At 33.2% G+C, this 26,473-nt stretch overlaps 2 protein-coding genes across 2 annotated transcripts; one reads left to right on the forward strand and one right to left on the reverse strand.

Moving 5' to 3' along the window:
- Positions 1-6,433: 6,433 nt before the first annotated feature.
- Positions 6,434-7,884, reverse strand: LOC107619147 (pyruvate decarboxylase 1). The gene is made up of 5 exons (XM_021110815.2): positions 7,859-7,884; positions 7,404-7,533; positions 7,076-7,239; positions 6,841-6,952; positions 6,434-6,485 (listed from the first exon to the last, which is right to left on the reverse strand). The coding sequence occupies exons 1-4, from the start codon at positions 7,882-7,884 to the stop codon at positions 6,880-6,882; spliced, it is 393 nt and encodes a 130-aa protein (XP_020966474.1). The 3' UTR covers positions 6,434-6,485; positions 6,841-6,879.
- Positions 7,885-10,749: 2,865 nt separating this feature from the next.
- LOC107615398 (putative pectinesterase/pectinesterase inhibitor 28) lies at positions 10,750-13,511 on the forward strand. The gene is made up of 3 exons (XM_088500186.1): positions 10,750-11,232; positions 11,481-12,012; positions 12,778-13,511. The coding sequence occupies exons 1-3, from the start codon at positions 10,750-10,752 to the stop codon at positions 13,509-13,511; spliced, it is 1,749 nt and encodes a 582-aa protein (XP_088356312.1).
- Positions 13,512-26,473: the final 12,962 nt, after the last annotated feature.

Here is a 26,473-nt window from a genome sequence, read left to right on the forward strand (position 1 = left end):
TTCATGTTAATTATTTTTGTTGCATGTGGATTATATATGCTGCAGTATTTTCGTGGCTCATGGCAATTTGTCAACTATTGTAATAACCAATTAGATTGGAAGATGGCGCATCATTAGAATTCCTAGGTTTAAATAAAGGAAGGCATTTAGTTACACAATGAGAAATTACATACTAAATGTGGTATCCCTTGATGATCTGTTTTAGTCATTTCAGGATACTTTCTTGAGCTAATTCATTCTAAATGTGGTGGTTAGAGTAGAATTTTTAACATGGTATTTTTAAATTTAATATTCTAACTTAAAAAAACTGCTCTGTCTCATTAGTGCTTCTGATCACTCTTGCTGGTTTCATTAGTGAATTTAGTTTATTATGCATATTATTTTTTATTATAAGGCATATTATTAGTGCTTCTGATCACTCTTGCTTATTTAATTTTTATTAGTGCTTCTGATAATTTTTTATTCCAAATTGATGATTCTATTGTTGATTTTATTAGAGGAAACATGAATTTAGAGGAAGCTGCATAAATTCCCAGAAGAACTACAAGGTCTTTAGCTTCATCTTTTGCACAAATTTCTGCTTCATCTTTAGTTAAGTTTGATTTTCCAAGATTCATTTTCTCACATTAAGCATTTTTATTAATCATCTGTGTTTGAAGTTGTTCTGCAGAGAATTATATCTCCGATAAGCTTCTTATGTAACTTTTGTTTGTGTAGATTCAAGCTGCATTTCAAACGGACGAAATCAGGAGAACTCCTCCAACACCACATGATGAGATGAGAGCAGGAATGAGCTACTTCAACGATAAATGAAGAACATAGGGACAAATGAGCGGGTAATCAGAGAGTGACTCCTGAAGTGACAAGGGATGTTTATTTACTAGTTAGAATGATGGCTGCTAATTTGTATTATTCCTAGATAGAATATCTTATGTTTAAAGTAATTTATTTTTAGAGAAATAAATTTTATTTAGAGAAATAATTTGTATTATTCCCAAATAGAAGATTTTATGGCTGCTAATTTATTATGGCAACCTAAATCTTGTTTAAGGATAATTTTTATTATTTAAAGAATATTACATAGTATTATTATGTATTTATTTTTATTTTATAATATTTCACTAATTTAATTAAAAATATTGGATTATATATATAATTATATTATTAAATATTAGGTTTTAGAAAAAAAATTATATATATAGAAAATAAAAAAAAAACAATAAGGGACCTAAGGCTACACTTATATACAGTAGTTATGGTATACAAAAAAAAAGTGGGACCTATGGCTACACTTATAAACGGTAGCCATGGTATACAATGTAGCTACACTTTACAGATGATGCAGTAGCGCTGAAAAGTGTAGCCTATTCTAGTAAAAATGGAAGCTGAAAAGCGTAGCCTTTGGTCCTGGACAGTATCACTTGAAAAGCGTACCCTATTCCCAAATGCCAAAAGCGTAGCCCTTGGTGCAGAAAAGCGTAGCCTTTGAGAATAGGCAACGGCCGAATAGGAATCACCCTAAAAAGCGTAGCCGTAGCCTAAGGCATCATTTTTTGTCACTTTTGGCTACACTTTTCAAATGTACTTGAATGGGTGTTTTTCTTGTAGTGTGTATAATCTTTTGAACTTCTAGATCACATTGCCCTGATCGAGGATCTAAATGCATCAAGAATGATGCATTCCAATTAAGTTCCTTTTTAGAAAGCTTATTCTCTCCCCCCTAATGTTGGAAACTTTGATTCATCAAAATGACAATCCGCCAACTTGGCTTTAAATACATCTCCAGTTTGTATCTCAAGATACCTCTCTATAGAGGTAGAATCATATCCAACATATATCCCCAATTTTCTTTGGAATCCCATTTTGGTGTGACTAGGTAGTGTAATAGGAACATATATCGCATACCCAAATATTCTTAAATGGAAAATATTTGGCTGCTGGCCAAAAGCTAATTGCATAGGAGAGAACTGATGGTAACTCGTTGGCCTCAATCGAATAAGTGCTGCGGCATGTAAAATAGCATGCCCCCAAACCGAGATTGGGAGATTTGTTCTCATAAGTAAGGGTCTAGCAATTAATTGGAGGCGCTTAATAAGTGATTCTGCTAACCCATTTTGTGTGTGAACATAAGCTACTGGATGTTCAACACTTATTCCATTAGCCATATAATAAGCATCAAAAGCTTGGAAAGTAAATTCACCAGCATTATCAAGACGAATTGCTTTGATTGGATTTTTTGGAAATTGTACTTTTAATCGAATAATTTGAGCCAGTAATCTCGCAAACGACAGGTTGTGAGAAGATAATAAGCACACATGTGACCATCTCGAAGATGCGTCTATCAGGACCATAAAATATCTAAAAGATCCACATGGTGGATGAATAGGTCCACATATATAACCTTGAATCCTTTCTAGGAATTCAGGGGACTCAAATCCAATCTTTACTGGTGATGGCCTTAAAATTAACTTCCCTTGAGAACATGCAGCACAACAAAATTCACTAGATTTAAGAATCTTCTGGTTCTTTAGTGAATGTCCATGGGAGTTTTCAATAATTCTCCGCATCATGGTTGTTTCCGGATGACCCAATCGGTTGTGCCAAGTAATGAATTTATTTGGGCTAGTAAACTTCTGGTTTACAGTGGCATGTGATTCAATTGCACTAATCTTGGTATAATATAACCCAGATGAAAGTGAGGGTAATTTTTCTAATATAACTTTCTTATTTGAATCATGAGTTGTGATACATAAATACTCATGATTTCCCTCATTCATTGTCTCAACATGATATCCATTTCAGCGAATATCTTTGAAACTCAATAAGTTCCTCAGAGACTTAGTAGACAATAGTGTATTATTTATTATAAATTTTGTTCCTCCAGGAAACAAAATTATAGCTCTTCCGGAGCCTTCTATCACATTGCTTGAGCCAATAATAGTATTAACATGTTCTTCTTTTGGCACAAGATGGGTAAAATATATATTACTTTTAAGAATAGTGTGCGAACTTGCACTATCCGCAAGGCAAATGTCTTCAGAATATGTCCTTGCTATTTTTCTTCAAAGACAAATAATAATAATAAAATGAGTAGAAGTACATGCACAGTAAAATTATTCACATGAATACTTAACAAACACACATATTAAACTATTTCATCATTGATCAAATAGCCAATATTTCCTTCAGGATCCTCAAAGAAATTAAATACATCATAATGAGTGGTGGAATTTTCATTATTTGAAACAAAATTTGTTTCCTTTCCTTTGTCATCCTTTTTCAAGGACGCTTGATAAAGATCAACTAGGTGCCTTGGGATATGACAATTACGTGACCAATGGCCCTTTCCACCACAACGGAAGCATTTATCCTCAATTGATTTTTCTTTGCCCAATATTTCTTTCTTTATCCCACTTCTGGTGGGATTCTCTCTTTTGAACATAATTCATTTTCCTTCCATAATTTTTCTTGTTACCAAAATCTTGCCATTTATCTCTTATAGGGTAATAATTTGCCACATTTACTTCAGGAAATGGGGCGGCGCCAGCTGGGTGCGCTTCATGATTCCTTAAAGTAATTCATTGCATTTAGAAACAAGAAGGCAAAAAATTAATTCAGAATATTTTTTAAACCCTTTTTCTCGATACTGCTGCTGCAGGAGCACATTCGAGGCATGGAAGGTTGCACTACAATATTTTTCGGTTGAGGCAACATTTAAAAAGTGTTGTCTAAAGGCTGACAAAAGGTTACTTTTAATCTATGGCAACACTTTTGAACCTAAAGCAACGTTTTTGAGCGGCGTTGCATATGCAGCCGTTGCCTTAGATCAAGGCAACACTTTTTTGTTTCAAAAGCAACGCTTTTGAGAGCAACACTTGGTAAGTGTTGCCTTTGGTTGAAAAACAACAACACTTCAAAGGTGTGTTTGAGACAACACTTTTGCAGTGTTGTCTCTTCTCTTGTATTTTGGTCACTACTAAAAAGTGTTGCCTATTTGCAATAAAATGCAACTCTTTTACGTGTTGCTTATAAGTTGGAAGTGCAATCCTTTGAAGTGTTGCCTATTAGTTTTGAATATGCAACCTTTTAAAGTATTGCCTTTTCTTTTTGATATGCAACCTATACAAGTGTTGCTTTTTCTTTTGGATATGCAACCTATACAAGTGTTGCTTTTTCTTTTGGATATGCAACCATACAAGTGTTGTCTAATATTCAAAATATGCAATTAATAAAAGGGTTGCCTTTTTGATAAAAATAAAAATTATTTTTGTAAAAAAAATACAAAAAAATAAAATTTACAATAAAATTTTTTGTTCATATATGTGTAATTATTTTAATTAATAAATAAATTTGTACACAATAGAAAAAAATTATAAAAGAGACAAAATAACTAATTATAAAATTCTAATTAAAATAGATATTAAAAAGTTCAATTAGTATTTCAAATACATGTTTATCAATAATTCTCAACAAAATAATAAAATTCTTATCTAACAATAATTGTCATAACAAAATAGTAATTAATATTTATCAAAAAGATGTCAATTTACTTGGATATTTTATATCCATGCTTGACTTGTCCTATATGTTAAATCTGCAAATAATACACAACAAAAAATAAGCAACTTATCATTAAAACTGAAAAATTATAATAAAAATTTCTTTATGATATTAAATACTATAGATATAAAAGTAATAAATAAATCTAAAAAATTCCTTCTAAACTCCTTCTAGATGCAGATCTTGCAAATTTATTTCAGATCAGAGTCCAAATAGAACAGTTCTATTCTTTGGAACCACTAATTGAGGACATATTAGAGGATAGCCTTGAACTGTTATCTTCTCCAACTTCGTCTTCAGGTTCATCAAATGGATAAAAGTAAGGCTTAGGAGACATTTTTAGTAAGTCTTCATCTTGTACTAGCATCTCCACAACTCTCAAATGGATAGAAGTAAGGCTTAGGAGGCATTTTTAGTTGACTATCACTATCAGCCAAATACACTCACTAGTCATCACCATTAATTTGTTCACGCAACATTATCACTAAAAATGTCCATGTGGAATCGCACAATATAATCCCCCAATTAAATTTTAATAAAAGGCTCACTTGCAAGCCATGACAAGAATGGACATGAATGGAAATGTTTATAATTTCGAAAACAATGAAACCAATGGTGGTGCAAATTAGGTACCTTTGGGCTCTGAAATGCTTATAATTCCGAAAACAATGAAGCCAATGGCAAAAATGCTTATAACTAATTCTAATTAAAAAAATAATATTTTACCTAGTATCAACTAAATAAAACATAATAAACAAACAACCATATACCTTGTCCTTTTGGTACTTGTAGAAGGCATCCCAATACCTCTTGCCTTTTTTGTCATACTTCTCTGCCATGTGTATCAGCAATTCAACTAGTTAGTGCTTTAATTTCTTTGAATTTGCAGCCAATACTACTTGATTAACTAACTTCCATATATAAATTACAAGGATGCTATCTATTATTATTAGTTACCTTGAGCTCTTGTAAGGATGAGTGACAAAACCCTCTTTAGGTTGCAGTGGCACTACATTTTTGTTAAATATATTTATGAAAAGAGTTCTTATATAAACTGAGACATGTTCTTCAACCCACTAATTAACTCTAATAATTTAGACCACTTCTAAATATGCATAGGAAAATAAGTGAAAAAATTAGATGAAGAAAAAGCATGAAAGTAAAACCTGCTTTTCATAAAACCCCCCAAAGAAATACTGATCTGAACTCTTGTATAGGAAGGAGAAGAACTAGTAGATATAACCACCATGTAAAAATAATTCTCCTAGCTCTTCAGCTATTCAATAAAGCAATAATTTGAGATGTCAAAACAAATAATTACATAAATAAGCAAGATTTCAGCTATATACTTATTCATATTTTAAAAGCGGCACAATTGCATTCACAACTGCACTTTTTAATCATTACCAAGTTCAAGTTAACTTAAATATCAAACAGCATCTTTAATGGTTACAAGCAAATAATTTTTTATGCCAATATTTTGAATAATGAAAGCAAATTTGTTAACAATTAAACAAGGAGACAAGCTTCCAAATGCAAGTCATGGTGAGAACTTAGTGGAGTAATCAAGTCCTAACATTCCATTTCTGGTCTCTTTATATACCTTTAGCAAATCCTACAAATGTGAAATCTCACAATTGAGTTAGATAACCCAATGTAACAAGACACAGATTTTCCAAATCGACCATAGTCTCCATTGGCCCCTTGGACCGGTCATGCAGAGTTATTGATAAATTCTCTGTACATGAAATGCATAACTAGAAGAACTATCCTAATGAAATATCAGTTTGGAGTTGGAGCAACAATTTCATAACATAGATTTGCATTAACACTTTAATATAACTTCTTACCTTCTTCCAAGAGTATTCATATACTCTGCTCAACGCTGCAGTTTCACCTCCTACAAATTTCATCCCCTTGCTAACCTATATCAAAAGGAAGAAAAATAAATAAAATAACCAAATTCATTAACCTTTCATAGTTTCATTGTCTATCAGTTAAAAATATAGTTGGGGACTAATTGGAGTGTACTTGAGTACAAAGAACCAGATGAGACCGACAGTTTGCTGATTTGCATACAGTCATACAACAATTTTAGGACAATATGGTTGTTTTGGGAGACTTCACTGCCATCTCAATCTTTTATAATTTTTTGTGATTGTGATTTAATGTGTTCCTTGGCATTGCTATTTTCAGTAATCATTTTATTTTAATCATTTGTGTATATTGCTTCATTTATACAACTTAGTTGTTGGTAACCTTGTGAACAGTTAAACTTACTTGGCAGTAGAAAAATTTGCTCACATAGTACTTGTATTTTTAGACACTCATGTTGCCATGGAAGTCAGCTTCAGCCTCTACTGCTGCCTCCAACCCCATTTGATTACTCAATCTGTGAAATTCATCAAAAGAAAATATATTAGTGATCATTATAATCTTCTTAAACATAAAGAATATGCAATTCAGTGGTAAAGAAAAATAAAATAAAATTAAGTAAAAAAGATGAGAATCATACTTTGGAGACAACAAAAATGGAACTGGCTCCCTACTGAAAGTGGGGTGAGGAATTGCAGCCAAGTTACAGCTGATGCTGATATAAACAGGTTTGCTTTCTTTCAGTGCGGTTGAGATTGCAGTGTCAAGCATCTCATGAGCATCTTCCAGGTTATTAACCACAGCCTATTATCAAAATCAATAAGAAAAGCTAGTTTAATTACACATTAAGCTCACATTTCAGCATCAAAGAATAATAATAATAATAATAATAATAATAATAATAATAATAATAATAATAATAATAATAATAATAATAATAATAATAATAATAATAACTATAAGCTCACATTTATTTTCATGAAAGTTCTAAGTATAACAATTTTGACCACTAACATGAATTCAAGTATACTGAGAGTTGAAGAACTTGTCAAGAAACTCTCTTGAACTTTGCTGAATCTATCAACCTCTTCCTTCTCCCTGAAGAAGTAAGTTCAATTAAGTAGAGAAAAAGAAAAAAGTGAAGGTAACTGGAAGCATTGTGAAAAACCTAGCAGTAAATTGATTGAACCGGAAGCCTTCTCAGCCAACTCCAACACCTACAATAACTATAAATCTAATGTTAAGTTCCCTAAATTGAGATTCCACCAACAATAATTAAATTTCAAGCCCTAAAATTGACATCATTTAGTGATTAAAGCACAGGCCGGCAAATACACAATAACAATTAAACATTGCAGTGATTTAATAGGATCATAATTAATTAAACAATAATTTCTCATCAAAGAAGAAAAATTTTCATTACCAGAATTTCTCGTCAACTTCAGCCATAACAAAGCTGAGTAAAGCAAGGAGTCTATCTGTGATGGAAAGAGCACGAGCACCACGGGGGAGCAGAGCATATCAGCACCCAGCCAGGGGCCAAGCAAAATGTCACAAGTAGAAGAAGGCGAGCAAATTGGAATCGAGCAGAGAAAAATTCAGAAGCTTAAAATGCAGAGCGACGAACACGACGGCGATGCGAGCAGCAACGAGCACGAAGGAGCACGAGCAGCAACAAGCACGACGGCGCGCGAGCAGAGACGAGCACGACGGCGAAGCAAGCAAAGAGTAACACGACGGTGACTCGAGCAAAGAGGAACACAACTTCAGAAGCAACGATGAGGAAATGCAGGGCAGCGACGAACACGACGGCGATGTGAGCAGCGATGAGCACGACGGCGCGCGAGTAGCGACAAGCACGACGGCGAAGCGAGCAGAGACAACTTCACAAGCAACGATGAGGAAATTGAACAAACAAGTGTAAATCGCGCAGAAGGGTTTGAAATGGTTGGGGTTAGGGTTTCTAATTGAAAATAAGGCTTGAAATTTTCAATTTTGTTTTGAACTCAGTACGATTTGGAATTTTGTTTCTAATTTATATATTATTTACTAAGTTACAAAAAAAAAATATTTGGAGAGGAAGTCAAAATTTTAGAGGAAAAATTTTAATTAAATTTTGGCCACATTTATAATAAGAAGCTTGTTAAAAATGTAAGAACAATAGTTATAAAGTGTAATATATAAATATCACAAATGTTGTTTGTTTAATTTATAAAAGCAACACTTTTTAAGTGTACTTTAATTAATCAAAAGAGAACATTTATGGTGTGTTGTTAAGAAAGAGTTGCAACAGCTTTGTTTTTATGTAACAAATATTAAGTGTTGTCTTTAATTAGTTTAGACAACATTTTTTAAGTGTTATTTGCAGTACATGTTGCAATAGCTAAAAATTGTTGTAGTGTTGAGAAAGTTTTCTCTAACATATTGGGCTTGAGGAAGTATCACATGATTGTACCTTTCTTCAAGGTCTTTCCACAGATCTGCAGGATCTTTTAATGTGGGATATTCATTTTTCAATCATACGTCAAGATGACGACGAAGGAAAATCATGGCTTTGGCTTTATTCTTCTGGGATGCATTATTTTCAGCCTTAATGGTATCTCCAAAATCCATTGAATCAAGATGGATTTCAATATCTAATATCCATGACAAATAATTGTTTCCAGATATATCAAGAGCATTGAATTCAAGGTGAGAGAGCTTCGACATAATAAAAATTTGTTACCTGAGTCTTCCTAAAAATTTGATTAGAGTCTCGTGCTGATAACGTATTATAAAATAAATATAAATAAAAGTATAAGTAGAAGACTCTAGTACCACAATTACTATCTCAATATAATAAAGATGATTAATATATTTACTAATATTAATATAAAGAGTGAGAGAGAAAAATATTCAAAAATACTTGTAAAATAAAGTAAGAGAGAGAATTGTATTATAAAAGAGGGAGAGAAGATTTTATTGCTTTTTGTTGTATCTCTTCTAAGACTTTGGCCTTCTATTTATATATGTAAATCATGTTTACATTTTTAACTTTCTTTAATCCTCTTTTAATATACTTTATTCTTGAGAATATGAGCCCCACATAAAAAATGAACATCCACATCCCATTCCATTCTTATCACAACAGGATATATATTATCTAAATTCGAACCCATCCCATTCTTATCACAACAGGATATATATTATCTAAATTCGAACCGCTTCACCCTACTCAAAAGTCTATTCCACTAAAAATTTGTCTCAGTAAAACAAATAATTATTCACATTGAACGAATAGGAATAAGATAACTACCTTCGTGTTCTTATTCCTACCTATGAGGATAATATGTCTCATCACAACTTCAGTTAGATTTTTTCTCTTTCTCTCTCCCTTCGTCTCTCTCTATTTTCAACGGCGGCAGCAACTTCCCTTCCTCCTTAGCCAATGCCGCATTTCCTCTCTTCTCTTTCCCTTCTCTTCTTCAGCCTCCGTATTGTCCCTATTTGTTTTCGTAACATTTAAAAAGGGTGACGCATATGTTATACATGTAAAATGGACAATTACTTTACATGTCCACTTTTCAATTCCAACTTGTCCATAAAAAATAAACTTGTCATTTAATTTTAGAATTTTTAAAGTATTATTTGATTCCATGGCAGTTTACGTAATAAAGAGACCATGTAAGTATTAATAAATTGTTTATACGAGCGATGACATATATATACTTGCGGCCAGGGGAATTGATGCTTATTGATTAAGAGGAAAAGGTGAGGGGCATGGTCTAATATTAGTAACTGAGATGAACAATTCAAATAAGGCCTTGTCACTGTCAAATTAGAATAACCCGAAAAACCTTGCCAAAAATTAAAAAGGTTCTATATATCGTGTGGCTTCCTAGCCATCCATCCTTTCCTAACATGATAGCTAAACCATAGCTTTAGTCTTCAAATTAAAACAATACCTTTAGTACAACTAGCTTCTAAACCGTTCTTTCGTGTCTATATATATTTATATTTGAAAAATTTTCTATCAACCTGAAAAAGAATATTAAAACGAAAGGATTTTCTATTTTGCACATTCAATCACAAAGACGCACTCTCCAGAGGGCTTTGACGGAGGATCGCCACCGCGCCTCAGCAGGCCCTTTTTCCCATTCACTTCTCCCGGGGTGCAACTTCTTCTAATTTTACGTATATCCTAAAACAAAAAATTTAACATAAACAAAAAGGTACTTAATTTAATATGTTCTTTACAAAGTTGTAATTAATTGTGATATTTTACATGCATGACATTATTTGTAACCCAGGAGGAGGTTCTTAACAAATTCAAGAATGACGACCAACCTTGAAGAAAGTGCAGAGGCGAAGCGGAGAATCGCCGTCATAGGCATATCTACTGTCATACTTGTCGCTATGGTGGTGGCAGTTACCGTCGGTGTCAGTCAAGTCGACGGGGACGAAAAAAACACGAAAAACACAAACCATGTGGCTTCGACGGTGAAAGCAGTGAAAGCCCTTTGCCAACCAACAGATTATAAGGAAGAGTGTGAGGAAAGCCTAACTGCCGAAGCTGGCAACACCACGGACCCAAGAGAACTTATCAAGATTGCATTTAATGTAACCATTAACAAGATTGGTGATGGGCTCCAGAAATCACATCTCTTGCAAGAGGTTGAGAACGAACCTAGGGCCAAGATGGCGCTTGACACGTGTAAGCAGCTCATGAATCTCTCTATTAGCGAGTTTTCGAGGTCACTTGAGAGAATAGGACAGTTTAATCTCAACAACCTCGACGAAATCCTCACTAGCCTAAAGGTTTGTCATATTTTATTTGTCAAGGATGATAGTGTGTACGCCGAAAATCACCAACCAAAACAATCAACCAATATAGAATATAGTTAAAATATTAATTAAATGTTTAAATTAATTTTTAAAAGTGTTATCAAAAAATAATTTATGATACTTTATATAATCTAACTAACAGGGTCGTCTTATATCTTCAAGAGCAAATTGACGTAACATTTTTATGCGAATATAACACAATGTTTATATTTGGGATGAAGGTATGGCTCAGCGGAGCGGTGACATATCAAGAGACATGTTTGGATGGTTTTGAGAACACAACAAGCAAAGCTGGTGAAAAGATGAAGGAAGCGTTGACCAATGCGACGAAGATGAGCAGCAATGCCCTAAGCATAATCACGGAACTCGCAAATACTTTCTCAGAGTTGAACGAAACGCGGCAAGACAGCTCTCATCGTCGCCTCAAGGATGAGTTCCCATCGTGGGTTGACAATGGTGCTGGTGTACGTAGACTCCTTCTATCGAGTTCACGCAAGCTGAAGCCCAATGTGATTGTGGCCAAAGATGGCAGCGCAAAGTTCACTAGCATCAATCAGGCTTTGAAGAATGTTCCTCAGAAGAACATGAAGCCATTTGTGATATTCATCAAGAAAGGTGTTTACAAAGAGTATGTTGAGGTTACCAGGGAGATGAGACATGTCGTCTTTGTTGGTGAAGGTGGCGACAAGACACGAATCACTGGCAACAAAAACTTCATTGATGGGACCAACACTTATAAAACTGCTACAGTAGGTACGTGCCCTTTAAAAAGAATAAACAAGATTTCGTTTAAAATTATTTTATTTATCTTAAATTTTAAGTCTTAAATCATACTTTCTTAATTTTAAATTTTAAAATATAAATTTTAAACTCTAAATTTTCAAAAAAACAAAAACTAAAATTTTTAAAATTAAAAAAAATAATATTACATAGAACAATAAAATTTATCATTTTTGCTAATAATTAACCAATAAAAATAATTTTATACCAAATTCTAAATTCTAATAGTATAAATCTAAAGTGTTGGGCTATAATATTAGATGTTGACTAATATTGATAAGAAGTGTTGAACCCAAAAAATTTTTAAAACGTAGAGTAGTTATACAAATGAGTCATATTTTTTTTAAATATTTGTAGACCTATTATTATTATTATTATTATTATTATTATTATTATTAATTTGTTTCATTTGTTAAGTCGTGATGGACAATTAAAATGAAAAATTTTAAATTTTGTTAAAAGTTTAATTTTGATATACTAAAATAAATTTATAAGTACATCTAAATATATAATATTATATTAATAAAATAATTATCTTTTATATTGATTAAGTGAATAATTTTTTAAAAGAAATATAATTATAGAATTGTATAAAATTATACTCTTTTATTAAATCAAAACCAAAATTAAAAAGAAAACTTGGTAGAAACAGAAACAAAACTCCGTTGACTCTTATATCTATTAAATCTCATGTATATCATCAAGCTAATACCTAAGAATGGATGCAAATTATGGCAGCAATTCAAGGAGATTACTTTATCGCCATCAACATGGGGTTTGAGAACTCTGCAGGTGCCCATAAACATCAAGCAGTAGCAGTAAGGGTCCAAGCAGACAAGTCTATCTTTTACAAATGCTCGTTCGATGGCTACCAAGACACACTCTATGCTCACACCATGCGTCAATTCTACCGAGACTGCACCATCTCAGGTACCATCGATTTCATCTTCGGCGACGCCGTCACCGTCTTCCAAAACTGCACCTTCGTGGTCCGGAAGCCCATGCAGAACCAGCAATGCATCGTGACGGCGCAAGGCCGCAAGGAGAAGCACCAACCTTCAGGAATAGTAATCCACGGCGGCTCGATTGTGGCGGAGCCAGGAGAATCAAAGGACCACAAGAACGTGAAGTTCGATAGCAAGGCTTACTTAGCGCGTCCATGGAAGAATTACTCAAGGACGGTGTTCTTGCAAACATACATCGGAGATTTGATTGAACCCGAAGGGTACATGCCTTGGCAAGGGCCAGAAGGTAATACCGGCATGGATACTTGTTACTATGCAGAGTTCAATAACATTGGCCCTGGTTCAAATGCAACGAAGCGCGTGAAATGGCATGGTGTCAAGCACCTCACGGAAAAATCTGTAGGTGCTTTCTTCCCATCCAAGTTCTTCCATGGTGACGATTGGATTAGGTTTACTAAGGTTCCTTACTCCCCAGGCTTAACTAATTTCACGAAGCACAAAATTTAAAGGGCAATAGTGGTTAATTAATTATTACTTGTGCTTAGTCTTTTTGTATTTTTAATTAGTTTTTAGTCATCAGTGGAATGTAAAGGTTATTTTTATTTTCTAATTATTTGAGGGCCATATCCCTTAAATTGTAAATACTCATGTTATGTACGTAATATATTCTTGTAGGGTGTGTACTTTCACTTTTGGTGTGTGATCCCACTTTTAGGAATTTTATGCATGGTAGACTGATTACCAATCCCTCTTTAAATGTATTTTAAAGAAATGTGACAAAAATAGAAAATAATGTTAGGTAATCAATAATTTTTTGAAACAACATGAATAATTACTAATCAAATCAAAACACAATACATCTCTAAATTACCCACATAAATTTTAATAATAGAATAATTATCTGCACACCTAATAAAATAAATATCCGATACATCAATTATTCACATTGTTTAATATTTTTATTGTCTACCTATACTTTTTCTATGTTATTTAATTTCTTACTTGTTCTATGTCAAGCTCATGAATAACCGTAATCCTATACGAAGTTGGTCCCCATTCCAAATGCATATGTGAAGGATGTTGTGTCATAGAGAGTGAACTAAATTTGAAATATGACCTAAATCATGAGCAGCAGCATCCTATTATAGTTAGCAAAAGTGATATTTTCTAAATTCTAAACAAGAAAAAAAATCATAAATCCTTAACCTTACACCATAAATTAATTATAAAGTCTAAATTTTAAGATAAACTAATATTAACTAACTAAAAATGATTCTTTATATTTTCTTTACTTATACTATTTCTTCCTTTTTGTGGTTCACATTTATATAATTAGTTTCTAATTATGAATATTTTACAAAGAAAAAAGTTCAATAGCACTACCACAAAAAAGGAGTTTTATAAAAAATTATATTATTATATGACACGTGTGTAATGTGTCTTATTGTATTAATTTAATAAATATTTAATTAAACAATAAAATAAAAAAATTATATGATTATTTTTTAAATGTAACCAATTTGATAAAAGTTAATTTTTATGAAAAAAAATATCAAAATGCAGTCTTTTTTTCCTATTAATAAAGTCTTTTTTTTTATTGACCATCAATAACTTAATTGAAGAAAAAATTAAGAAAGTAAAAAAATGATAAAGTAAATTCTTTCTCATACCATTATCAATTTATCACCATGGATCAAGACTAGCTAGTAACTCTACTCTTTATTTCTATTTCTATTGTGAAAATCATAAATTTTAAAACTTTTTTCTTGTGATTAGTTTTATAATGTACACTAAAACTATATTAAACTAACATGTAGTATCAAAATTTTTAGATTGTGAAATTTATGATAGTCCATAAAAATGATATTTTTACTGCAAAATTGATATAGCATAACATCTGCAGTTATAAGAGTTTGTAACTATATTTTCAATTCATGTGATTTAGTGCATGATTGTTTAATGTATGGATATATATGATTATAATGGATAACCATGCTTGCACATATAAATGATCAACGCATGGCTATTATGTTGTGTTATTAGGGTGGTATATAAAATAACTAAATTATGATTAATCGGTTAAAAAATTATAACCATATTTTGGTCAACTATTTTAATAAAATAATTTTAAAAATTATATTCATAATATTAAAGAGTGATTAACTAAAACTAAATTTTAAAAGATGATTTTTAACTCGTTCACCAAAACTAAAATCAAATTTTATGTAATTCTTGTGTTCAAATTGGTTAACTGATTTTTTTATAAAAACTAGTTTTTAACCAGTTAAAATCGGTTTTTAATTTTTTTTTTTTGAAAAATCTAATTTTTTTATGTAAAAACTAATTTTTTAAAAAAATGGTTATTTTTTAAAATTGGTTTTTATTTTTATAACCAGTTAAAAACTGATTTTTAAATTTTATAACCGATTAATAACCAATTTTATCATATAAAATCAATTTGGTTTCCAAATTATAATTTTGGCTAATCCAAAAACGTCTGTTTTTGGATTAACCAAACCATGTACAGCCTACATGCTATTATGCTGTGCCCATATCGATATTGGTTTCGTGAAATTACGCGTTGTGCTATTATGCTTGCATATCCAATTTTCTCTCTTTTATTTTTGTAATAATAAAAGAAAGTTTTTGTACTAAAATTTTGAGATTTGTTAATTACTAAAGTGGTCAAATAAAAAAATTTAGTTAATATAATTTTGTATCAATTACATATAAAAAGATGCTAAATGATAATTATTTATATGTTAATTGAAGTTTATTGTTATGAGATATTTAAGGATCACTCAAAGGTTGATTAATTGATCTTATAATTAATGAACATGATTGTTAGCATATATATGTACTGTTACTAGTATCTAAATATCCAAATATATTAAATATTTTTAATTAGCGCATATATCTTTGCTAAATAAAGTTAAGTTTATTAGCATCATTGTGTTATTATATATTGATATATCATGCAAAGGAGAATATTAATATACTTTTGAATATTTTTATGAATGCTCTTTGTATTTGAATAATGTATTATCTTATGACTCAAAGTGGTAATTTTAAGTATGTGTTAATTGCAGCAATTCTTTCTGTCACATTGTATTCGCATACTATGTCTTTTCCAATGTTTAATGGGCAGAATTTTTTTTGTTGGTCTGAACAAGTCCATTTTTAGTGTCTTGCATCTTGATTTGACACTTCAAGTTAAAAAACCTGCTACTATTACTGTTTGTAGTAGCAATAAAGAAAAAATTTATTATAAAGCTTGGGTAAAATTAAACAGACTTAGTATTATCTTCATGCGATGAGCATAGGAAATAATATCAAGTCAGCTCTTCCCAAGTCTGACAATGCTAAAGAATTTATGAAGCTTGTGGAAGAGCGCTTCTAAGCTGCTGATAAGTCTCTTGCTGGGACATAATGGGTACTTTGATCACCATAAAATTTGATGGTTCTCGTACTATGCATGAGCATATCATTGAAATAACAAATATTGCAGCAAGATTTAAGTGATTGGGAATGAAAGTAAATGAAAATTTTCTTGAGCAGTTCATTTTAAACTCGCTACTGCTTGAGCATGATCATTTCTAAATGAACTATAATACCATGAAGGACAAATGAAATGTGCATGAGTTACATAGTATATTAGTTTAAGAAGAAACTAGACTTAAAAATAAAAAAAACCATTCTATCCATTACCTGAACCATCAAGCAATTGGAAAGAAGCATGAAAAAAGAAAGAAAAAATGACCATTAAAGACTACTAAGTCCTCTTCCAAATTCTAGAAGAAAGACAAGTGTCATTTCTGTAAGAAATTTGGACACTTTTAAATTGATTGTCCAAAGAGGAAGGCTTGGTTTGAAAAGAAAGGCAATAAACTTAATTATACTTATGTATGTATTGAATCAAACTTAATTGAAGTTACTCGTAATACATGGTGGATTGATTTTGGAGGTACAACTCATGTTTCTAAATCGATGCAGGAATTTCTTACAACTCGAACCCTAAGGTCAAATAAAAAAATTATCTACATGAAAAATAAAGATAAAGTTCCAGTAGAAGCTATTCGAACTTATCAGTTGGTTCTCGAAACTGGACATCATTTAGATTTTCTAGATACTTTTTATGTACCAAATATTTCTAGAAATTTAGTTTCTTTATCTAAACTTGATGTTGCATGATACTCTTTTAATTTCGGTAATAGTTATTTCAGTTTGTTTAAGCATAACTATATGATTGGATCTATCATACTTTTTAATAGTTTATATAAATTTAATCTTGATGATTTATATGTTGAATCACTTATGACTTTGCACATAAAGTTGGTACTAAACGTGGTTTAGTGAATGAACGTTCTGCTTACTTGTGGCATAAATGTTTAGGTTACATTTCTAAAAAAAGAATGGACAGGTTGATAAAGTATGACATCTTTCTAAATTTAGATTTCACTGATATTAATATTTGTGTGGATTGTATTAAAGAAAAGCAAACAAAACACACAAAGAAAGGAGCCACAAAAAGTATTTAACTTCTTAAAATTATACACACTGACATATGCAGACCCTTTGATGTAAATTCTTTCAATAAAAAAATATTTTATCACCTTTATTGATAATTATTCACGTTATAGCTATGTCTATCTACTTTATGATAAATCTCAAGCAATTAATATTTTAGAAATTTATATAAATGAAGTTGAAAGACAATTAGACAAAAAGGTAAAAATTGTTAGATCTAATAGAGATGGTGAATATTATGGAAGATACATTAAAAGAGGAAAAAATTCAGTCAGGTCCATTTGCTAAATTACTTGAAAAACTTGGCATATGGGCTCAATACACAATGCCAGGTACACCTCAACAAAATAGTATATCAAAAAGGCAAAATCGTACTTTAATAGAAATAGTTAGGACAATGATAAGTAATACATCTTTACCTATATAATTGTGAATGTATGCTTTAAAAACTACTATGTATTTGTTAAATAGGGTTCCTAGTAAGGCAATTTCTAAAACTCCTTTTGAGTTATGAACTGAGAGAAAATCTAGTTTAAGACATCTACATGTTTGGAGATGTCAAACAGAAATAAGAGTTTATAATCCGTAAGAAAAAAACTGGATGCAAGAATAATCAGTGGATATTTCATTGATTATCCAAAAAAATTAAAGGGGTATAGATTTTATTGTCCTACTCATAGTACAAGAATAATTGAAACTAGCAATGCACGGTTTATTAAGAATGGTGAGACTAATGGGAGTACAACTTCATAAAATGTTGATATTAAGGAAGTAAGAATACAAGTTCCTTCAACTTGTACTTCTTCTTCTAGAGTTAGTTGTTATTCCAAATGTTATTGAGCCTCAATCAACAGGAACAACAAATTATTGATCCTGTTATTATTGGACTAAATAACAATCAAACCTCATCCGTAGAATATTTAAATATTTGTCCGAGGGTAAATTAAACCTCACATAAGCATTAAGAATAAGGCAAAAGATCGATGCATCTGGCTTAACCACATCCGTAGATTGAACCTTTTTATCCTTCAAGCAAATGTAAGAGTCACAAACATAAGATAAATAATTACATGCAATATATGCTCCAATCTCTATCTTTACAAGGTGCAAGAAGACCAATTACAACAAATGCATAAGGGGCACACATCTGTTATCCAGAATTGTTCTTCTCTTTAACCACATGCAAAACCAAATCAAAAGCTTTTCTCGTCCAAAGATGATTAGATGAATAAAACAATTGAACAATGAGCTAGTTTAGCAAGTGAACCTCAGGGTACCCATACAATAAACCTTGAAAAAATTCACATCAATAACATCAAGGAATCAACCTTAAAAAAATAGAAAAAATAAATAAATTCTCACCTGTTGTTGCAGAGGCATAACGTAGATGACGAATAGCAGTTCAGGCAGTAAAACCACGAAAGAAAGGCAAAGGAGGGACAAGGCACAACGTGATGTCATGCAAGCACTCACCAAGAAGCGAGCACTCACCGCTGGCAATGAGCACGCGAGGGATGACGAGCAGAAGAGAGCACACAATGTGGTGGATCCATCGAGAGGCGCGGCGACAGAGGTGAACGTGCGGTGGTGGTTGTAAGAACCCGGTTTTTGGTAAACAGATTTTTCTGTCTATTTTAAAATTTATTTCGCAAAATCTAGAATCATGGCCCAATAAAAAATAGTGAAACTAACCCAATGGTAAAAAAAATGAAGAAAGAAAAAAAGAAAAAAATTAAAAATTAAAAAGAAAAAGGCCATTAATAAGGTCAAAATTGACTTTATGAGGATAATTAATTCTCCCTAAGTCAACTTTGACTAGTAAATAATAGATATTAGATTACCATTGGTTTATTTTCTCACTAGAGACTTTTTGAGCTGGAAATTCACTTTTAGTGACGATTTTGTGTGTGTCAAGAAAAACTCTAGTTACCGAAAACCTCGGAATCAGTGGTCAAAATAATTTTTACCCAAATAAATGTGGCTCAAAATTTATATTAGTTATTCATTCATAATTTACTCCTTTAAGAATAAATATTAGCCATTAATTATTTTATAGCACAGTAAAAGTTACCCGAACTTAATTTCTTACTAGTATTCCGTAAACGATTCCTAGAGCCACCAATTCTTCTTACTTGGCATCCAAGTAACTTGTATCTCCTTCTCAACCTTTGGGCCGAGATTATCTCAGACTTTCACCCCTCTCTGCTGTGTTTTTAACCTCGAGTAACTAACTGCGGTTAATTGCGGATAAGCTCGACACGCAAGGGCTGACCAAGCTTCCTCGTTTTCATGCCCCTTCTTCATCAAAATTCCATCCCTTGACCACGAAAATTCCAGCACATTTTACCATCATAAATTCACTAAGACTTTGATTTTTTTATTTAAGGAAGCATTTGCCACAAAATTCACAAAACATTATACATTTTTACACTCTTTTGACCAAATTCTTGAGAGAGAAAGAGAGAAAATTCTACACACTCTACCTGAGTTTTCAGCCTCTTATCTCACCATTCATACACTATTCTTCAAGTGTTCTTCAAGGACTCAAACCATACAAGCACAAACTCTTGTCCGTTTTCGCCAATCTTTGCATTTATACCAAATTCGGCTAGGTAAACTCGTGTTCTTTCTCCTTTTCTTATTCTTTTAAAAAGAAATAGTAATCATGATGAATTATTAATCTCCTCCATGTATAGAGAACTCCTCTTGAAGCACCCATGGAGCACGCTTAAGGAGTTAAGGAGTTTCGAGCTCACAGCGGTTAAATTTCGACATTTTTGCGACACTTTCGGCCAAAAACAAAACTGCACCATCACCATCTGTGCTTTTACCCTTGTGTGCACGTTTTCTAGTGTGTAAAAGGTTTAAGAACTGAATTCAATAAGAGGTAAGGGTTGGCATTAGTTAGAACATGTTTGTGCTTGTTCATATGAGCCACTTTGTGCTGATTTTGTGCTTGATTCTTAATTATAGAAAATCAGTGCTATTTTTGGACTATTATTTGAGTGATATATGAAGCTTATTTATCTCTGAAAATTGTATGAACTCACTGAAAATTATTTGGAGCACTTGGGATTTAAGTTTCAAGCTTTAAGAGTCACTAAAAATGGATAAAAATAAAAAGGTTTTCTTTTCTTCTTCCCCCCTTACTTTTCTATTATTCTTCTTATTTTTATATGTTATCTTCTTTTCTTTTCTTTTTACTTTCATTACCCATATTTTCTTTTTCTTTCTTTTTCCTTTTTACTTGATGTTGGAAATTTATTTGAGTCATTATTTCTCATTATATACTTGTGGATTGTTGTAAAATTGTTTGGCAATTATATATTACCTTTTTAAAGGGTTGTTTGCATGTTCACTTTAATACTTTCTATACCTTATTTACCATGCATGCTATGTGTTTGTGAAAAAGCCCATATGGCATCACGCATTTTTCTACATTATTCTATTCTACTATTCAATGCTTGCTTTTTACAAATTCCCTTTACTATTGTATTAATTGAATTCAATTGTCAATACAAACGTGATGGCTAGTTTGTTACGAGTGATAATACATTTGACTAATTAAATGCTTGATCTATGCTACTCATGCCTTTGCCTGCATGCCAATAAACCCCTTGCATTTAATTATCCTCCAATGCACTTGCTATATTTCCATTGATGAACTTTTCACATGCAGTCATGACCATGTGTTAACAACATTCTCTTTACCGTGCATTGTTTATCACTTATACAACCCTCTTCCTTGCTCTTTCTCTTTGAATTTACGTTACTTTCTTTTTTTCCTTTTCAGGATGGCCACCAAGAAAGGAAAAGAGAAAGCTACTCCCAAACCACCAGCAAGAAGAGGAACAAAAAGAGCATTAGTGGAAAAGCCCTCTTCAACTGCGGTTAAACCTTCAACAAAAAGAACTAAGAGGATTATAAAGGTTGATGATAAAGAAAAAGCCTTCCCAGCAAAGGACACTGCGCGATTTCCCAATCGCTACTGTGAGTAGATGTTCTCCATCCTGGCAGCAAGGAGTTACAACAACGAATACCTTCTTCTCCTCCCAAACCATATTGCTACCTTTGTTGAGCCGCAAATTGCACAAAGGCAATGAGGTTTCCTACAGAGATAGCCGAGGCAGGTCAATCTTTCTTGGGTGGTCGAGTTCTACTCCAACTTCCACCTGCCAACCCTGCAGTCTGTCTTTATCCGTCAGAAGCAAGTCCCCATTACAGAAGAGGCCATTCAAAAAGCTCTAGGTCTTCCCCCTGTTCCAGAAGGATTGGACGCCTTTCAAGAAGCCGCACTCAAGCGCCAAATGTATCAATTTGACTGGGACACCGTTCTCAGAGTTATCGCACTACCTGGCAGCCGTTGGATCTACGGATACCATCGTACCCGCCCTAAGGGAATATCGGCTTCAGCACTTACCTTGGAGGCTCACGTATGGGCACAGATCATGTCCCATTACATCTTTCCGAGCACTCACGAGTCCTCCTTCACTGCGGACATGGCCGTTCTACTATGGTGCATCCTTACAGACCAACCTTTGAACCTACCAAGACACAGCTGGAATGCCATGGGACACGTACAAATTGTGGGCAACTTACCTTTTCCCGCCTTGGTCTCAGACCTCGTCTCAACAGCCAGAATTTCCTACAGAGCTGGGGACACCAAAGCCATGCTCCCACGGGATGATCAGTATGTCCCTAACGGGAAATACATCAGACCTCCACCAGCTGCCACAAGCCATCCTACTGAATCGGTTGAAGATATTCCTTCTTCAACACCACAAGCACCTACAACAGACCAACTGCTCCATCAGATACTCGAAAGGTTGGATCGGCAGGAACACAAAGTTAAGATGAGAGAGCGCCGTAACAAGCGCTGATTCACATACCTCAAGGAGCTGATTATGGGAAAATTCAAGGACTCAGACACCCCGGACTCCACTTCCTTTACCAGCACAGGAAGCCATGATGGTCCTGACTGTGGAGATACTGCTACCAGCCCACCTTTGTTCCTGACAGATGGCACCGAGGATGGTACAAGGCCTTAAGTGTGGGGAGGTTGGTCAGTACCTGACTTCCGGAGGTAATTTCTCTTTTCTAAACACCAATAAATTAGGATATTTAGTTAGTTTTTCTTTTGTAGAATATGATAAATTACATAGTAATAGGTTAATTGCATGCATATTCTACTTGATTGAAAAGACAATAAGTTTTCCTCTAAGACCCTATTTTTGGAACAAAATTTCACTAACTTTAATTAAAACTTTTATGTTAAATTTGCTTGAAGTTGTATTTGGAACATGATTTTTAAGCTAAAGAATACACAACCTGTGAGATTTGAGCCTTTATGCATGGTTACATTATTTAACCATAATTATTCTATTCTTGTGTGTTTACTTCTCTATGATTGTAATCTATATTTTGTTTCATCCTATATGTCCAATGTTTATTATATTTGTATGCTTGCATATGATTGAGGCCATTATTTGTTTAAACTCACTTATCCAAATTAAACCTACCCTTCCAATTACCTTTGTTAGCCACTTTGAGCCTTTAAATCCCATTTGTTCTATATTTTACCACATTACTAGCCTTAGGCGGAAAAATAATTATATATCCCAAATTGAATCTTTGGTTAGCTTAAGATAGAATTGTGTGTGCTAATTAAGTATGAAAAATTGTGGGAACAAAAGATAATAAGGGAATGTGTCATGATAATACAATGAGAATTTGGATACCTACTCATGTGAAACTATAAGAATTAAAAATCTATGTGCATTGATAAGCTATGTTTATTTTTATGTTTATGTTAAAAAAAAACCTAAAAATATTCAATAAATAAATAAGGGGACAAAATTACCCCAATGCTAAGTTAAGAATTCAAAGATCAATGCATGTATGATAAAATTAAAATAAAAAGTTGATACACGAGTATGGAATGTGAAAGGAAAATTCTGGGTAGCTAGGTATGAATTCTAAAGTTATAAAGAATATATATAGGTTATGTTAAAGTTTGGGTTAATTAAAGATTCAGTTTATAAGCTTACTTAGCCACATATGTATCCTTACCATTACCTTGGCCCCATTACAACCTTGAAAAGACCTCATGATGTTTGCATTGGTATATTAAATGTTGTTGATTAGTTAGGAGAAGAACAAAAATTAGAGAGCATGATTAGAGAAGGATAGAGTGATTGCCCTATACACTAGAGATATTAGAGCGTACATACATCATCAGTGAGGGTTCAATGCTTAAAATTCTATGTTCCCTGCTTTCATGAGCTACCTTCTTGCATTTTTATCTATTCTTACTGTATAAGAATTGAATTAGTGAAATTTGATTTGTAATTATTTTGAAGAGCTTATTTACTATTGATCAAGTGGACAGGAATCATATAGTTGCATTCACATATATAGGTTGCATTGCATTGCATGAGTTTTACATGTTCCCACTCATTTATTTTATCTCCTTCAACTAAGCATGAGGACATGCTAATGTTTAAGTGTGGAGAGGTTGATAAACTACTATTTTATGGTTTATAATGTGTTTAATTGTGTGGTTTTATCATGATCTTTACCCACTTATTCATATGATTAGCATGCATTTATATTTCCTTCCTAAAATTATTACATGATTGAAAACTTGCTTCCTAGAGACTTTTAATTATGTATTTTAATTCTCCTTTATTCCATTCGATGTCGTGATCTGTGTGTTAAGTGTTTTAGGATTTATAGGGCATGAATGAGTTGGAGATTGAAAAGAAAGCTTGCAAAAATGGAAGAAACACAAGAAATTGAGGAGATGACCAGCGAGAAGTGACGCGGCCGCATGGCTCATGCGACCGCGCGAAAGAGAGGAAATCGCAGTGACGCGGCCGCATGGCTCACGCGACCGCGCGGATTGGAATAGCACAAGTGACGCGGAGGCGTGGACGGCGCGCTCGCGTGGCAGGGCAAAACGCCGAATGACACTGCCGCATGAATGACGCGATCGCGTGACGTGCGCGATCTGCATAATCTGCAGAATTCGCTGGGGGCAATTTTGGGCCCTGTTTTGACCCAGTTTTCGGCCCAGAAAAGCAGACTAAAGCCAGAGAACATGCAGAGACCGAAAAACAACATTTATTCTACACAATTTTTAGTTTTTAGATCTAGTTTTACTCCTCCTCTAGGTTTTCTCTCTACACATTCATAGTTCTTAGGATTTTTATTTCTATTGCTTTTTGCATTGGGATATTGAGAAGAGTTATTACCTCATCAAGACTTCGTCATTCTAGTTCGTTTTCTTTACTTGGCTCTTACTCTTCCATATCCTTTAATTTACTCAATTTTACTATTGAATTATTTTTAGAATTTATTAATACAAGAATTACTTTTATTTTTAATTGATTTCTTTGATTATTATTTATCATGACTTTCCTTAATTCCCTTTCCTATGTTATGAATTCTACATTCACAATGAGTGAGTAGTTCCCTAACTTGATGGGGAGTTGATTGAAAGGAACCCTTGAGTTGGAATGCTCAAAAGAAAAATTGTAATTGGGTTTATTGTTGGATTGCCCTCTAGTCACTGACACCAATTCCTTTTAATTGAGTGAGTTGGAACTTGTGAATAGAAGTAGCATTCTAACTTGTTTGACTTTCCCTTACCTAGTAAGGGATAACTAAACAGAACAACCTTCAATTATCAATTAATCTTGAGAGTACTCCAACAAGAATAGGGCTTTCAGCTAATCTACTCCCAGTCAAGGCTTTTATTTAAATTATCTAATTTCTCTAATTTAATTTCCTGTTTATTCAACTCAAACCCTTTTTGAAAACATATGATTAATAAAATAGCACACCTTTCTGCAACTCGTTGGGAGACGACCTGGGATTCATACTCCCAATATTTTTATTTTAATTTTTGTGACACCCTTCGAAATTGATAAGCAGATCTCTGGTTGGTTAAGAACGATACTTGCAACGCATATCTTATAACAATTCTTGACTCGCCAATTTCTGCCACGTCAAGTACCCTGCTGGAACCTTAGGTTCTCACCCCTTACTTTCCCATTCCGCAGATGCAAACCGGTGAGATCTTCTTTGAGTTTCTAGTTTTGGGACTAGCGAGCAGCAGTAGCATTACCGGAGGGTCAGAGCGACTTCTTTTACTTTCACACAGCACTTCCGTGTTTCTTCAACTACCAAGGATCGATGACCAGCAGTAGTTATAATAGTAGCAGTGGTAGTAGTTTTCTTTGCCCTCGCTTTGTATAGACTTTTAGAGGTCTAGGTGCTTCTGTAAATACCTATATAAACAAGTTAGAATGGGTCCCAGACTACAGTGACTCTTGTGAGTCAAGGCCTGTTAGTATAAATACAGAGTCTGTAAATATTTTCATGAATAAGCAACGACGCAAGTTGGTGTGAATTATGATGTACTAAATGAGCCTTCGGGCATATATGTATGATATTTCTATGCTTCATGTATATATTATCTATTTATCTATTATCTATTTCCTTATATCTATATATCTGACACGTGATCTCGATTAGCGCTACAGGCTCATATGTATATATTTAGTATAAGGTTTAGAGTCTCTAGGAACAGTCGTATAGTAGCGCCTATCGGCTAGCATTGTGCATGACGTGCTAGAAGCTGGATCGTTACAAATGGTATCAGAGCAGTTTGTCCTTGATAAAGCCTGGGGATGGACTGACCATGCTTCACCGCATGCTCTGCTTGTGTATTTCCATGCTGCTAGGGTATCTCTAATAATACATTTTGCATAATAGTCTGTGAGCATTCATTTTGGAAATGTTAGCACTTAAATTGGATATGTTAAGACTGATCACCTTAATATTGATTGTTTAGTGTTAACAGGACCTCAATGTCTGCAAACTAGCGTAGCACTCGTCAATCAAGTCCGAGCTTCAAGCCGGTATTTGACCCGGCCGCC

This window comes from Arachis ipaensis, chromosome B9 (genome assembly GCF_059453495.1).
Source record: "Arachis ipaensis isolate K30076 ecotype BB chromosome B9, ASM5945349v1, whole genome shotgun sequence".
In the NCBI taxonomy this organism is placed as follows: Eukaryota; Viridiplantae; Streptophyta; class Magnoliopsida; order Fabales; family Fabaceae; genus Arachis; species Arachis ipaensis.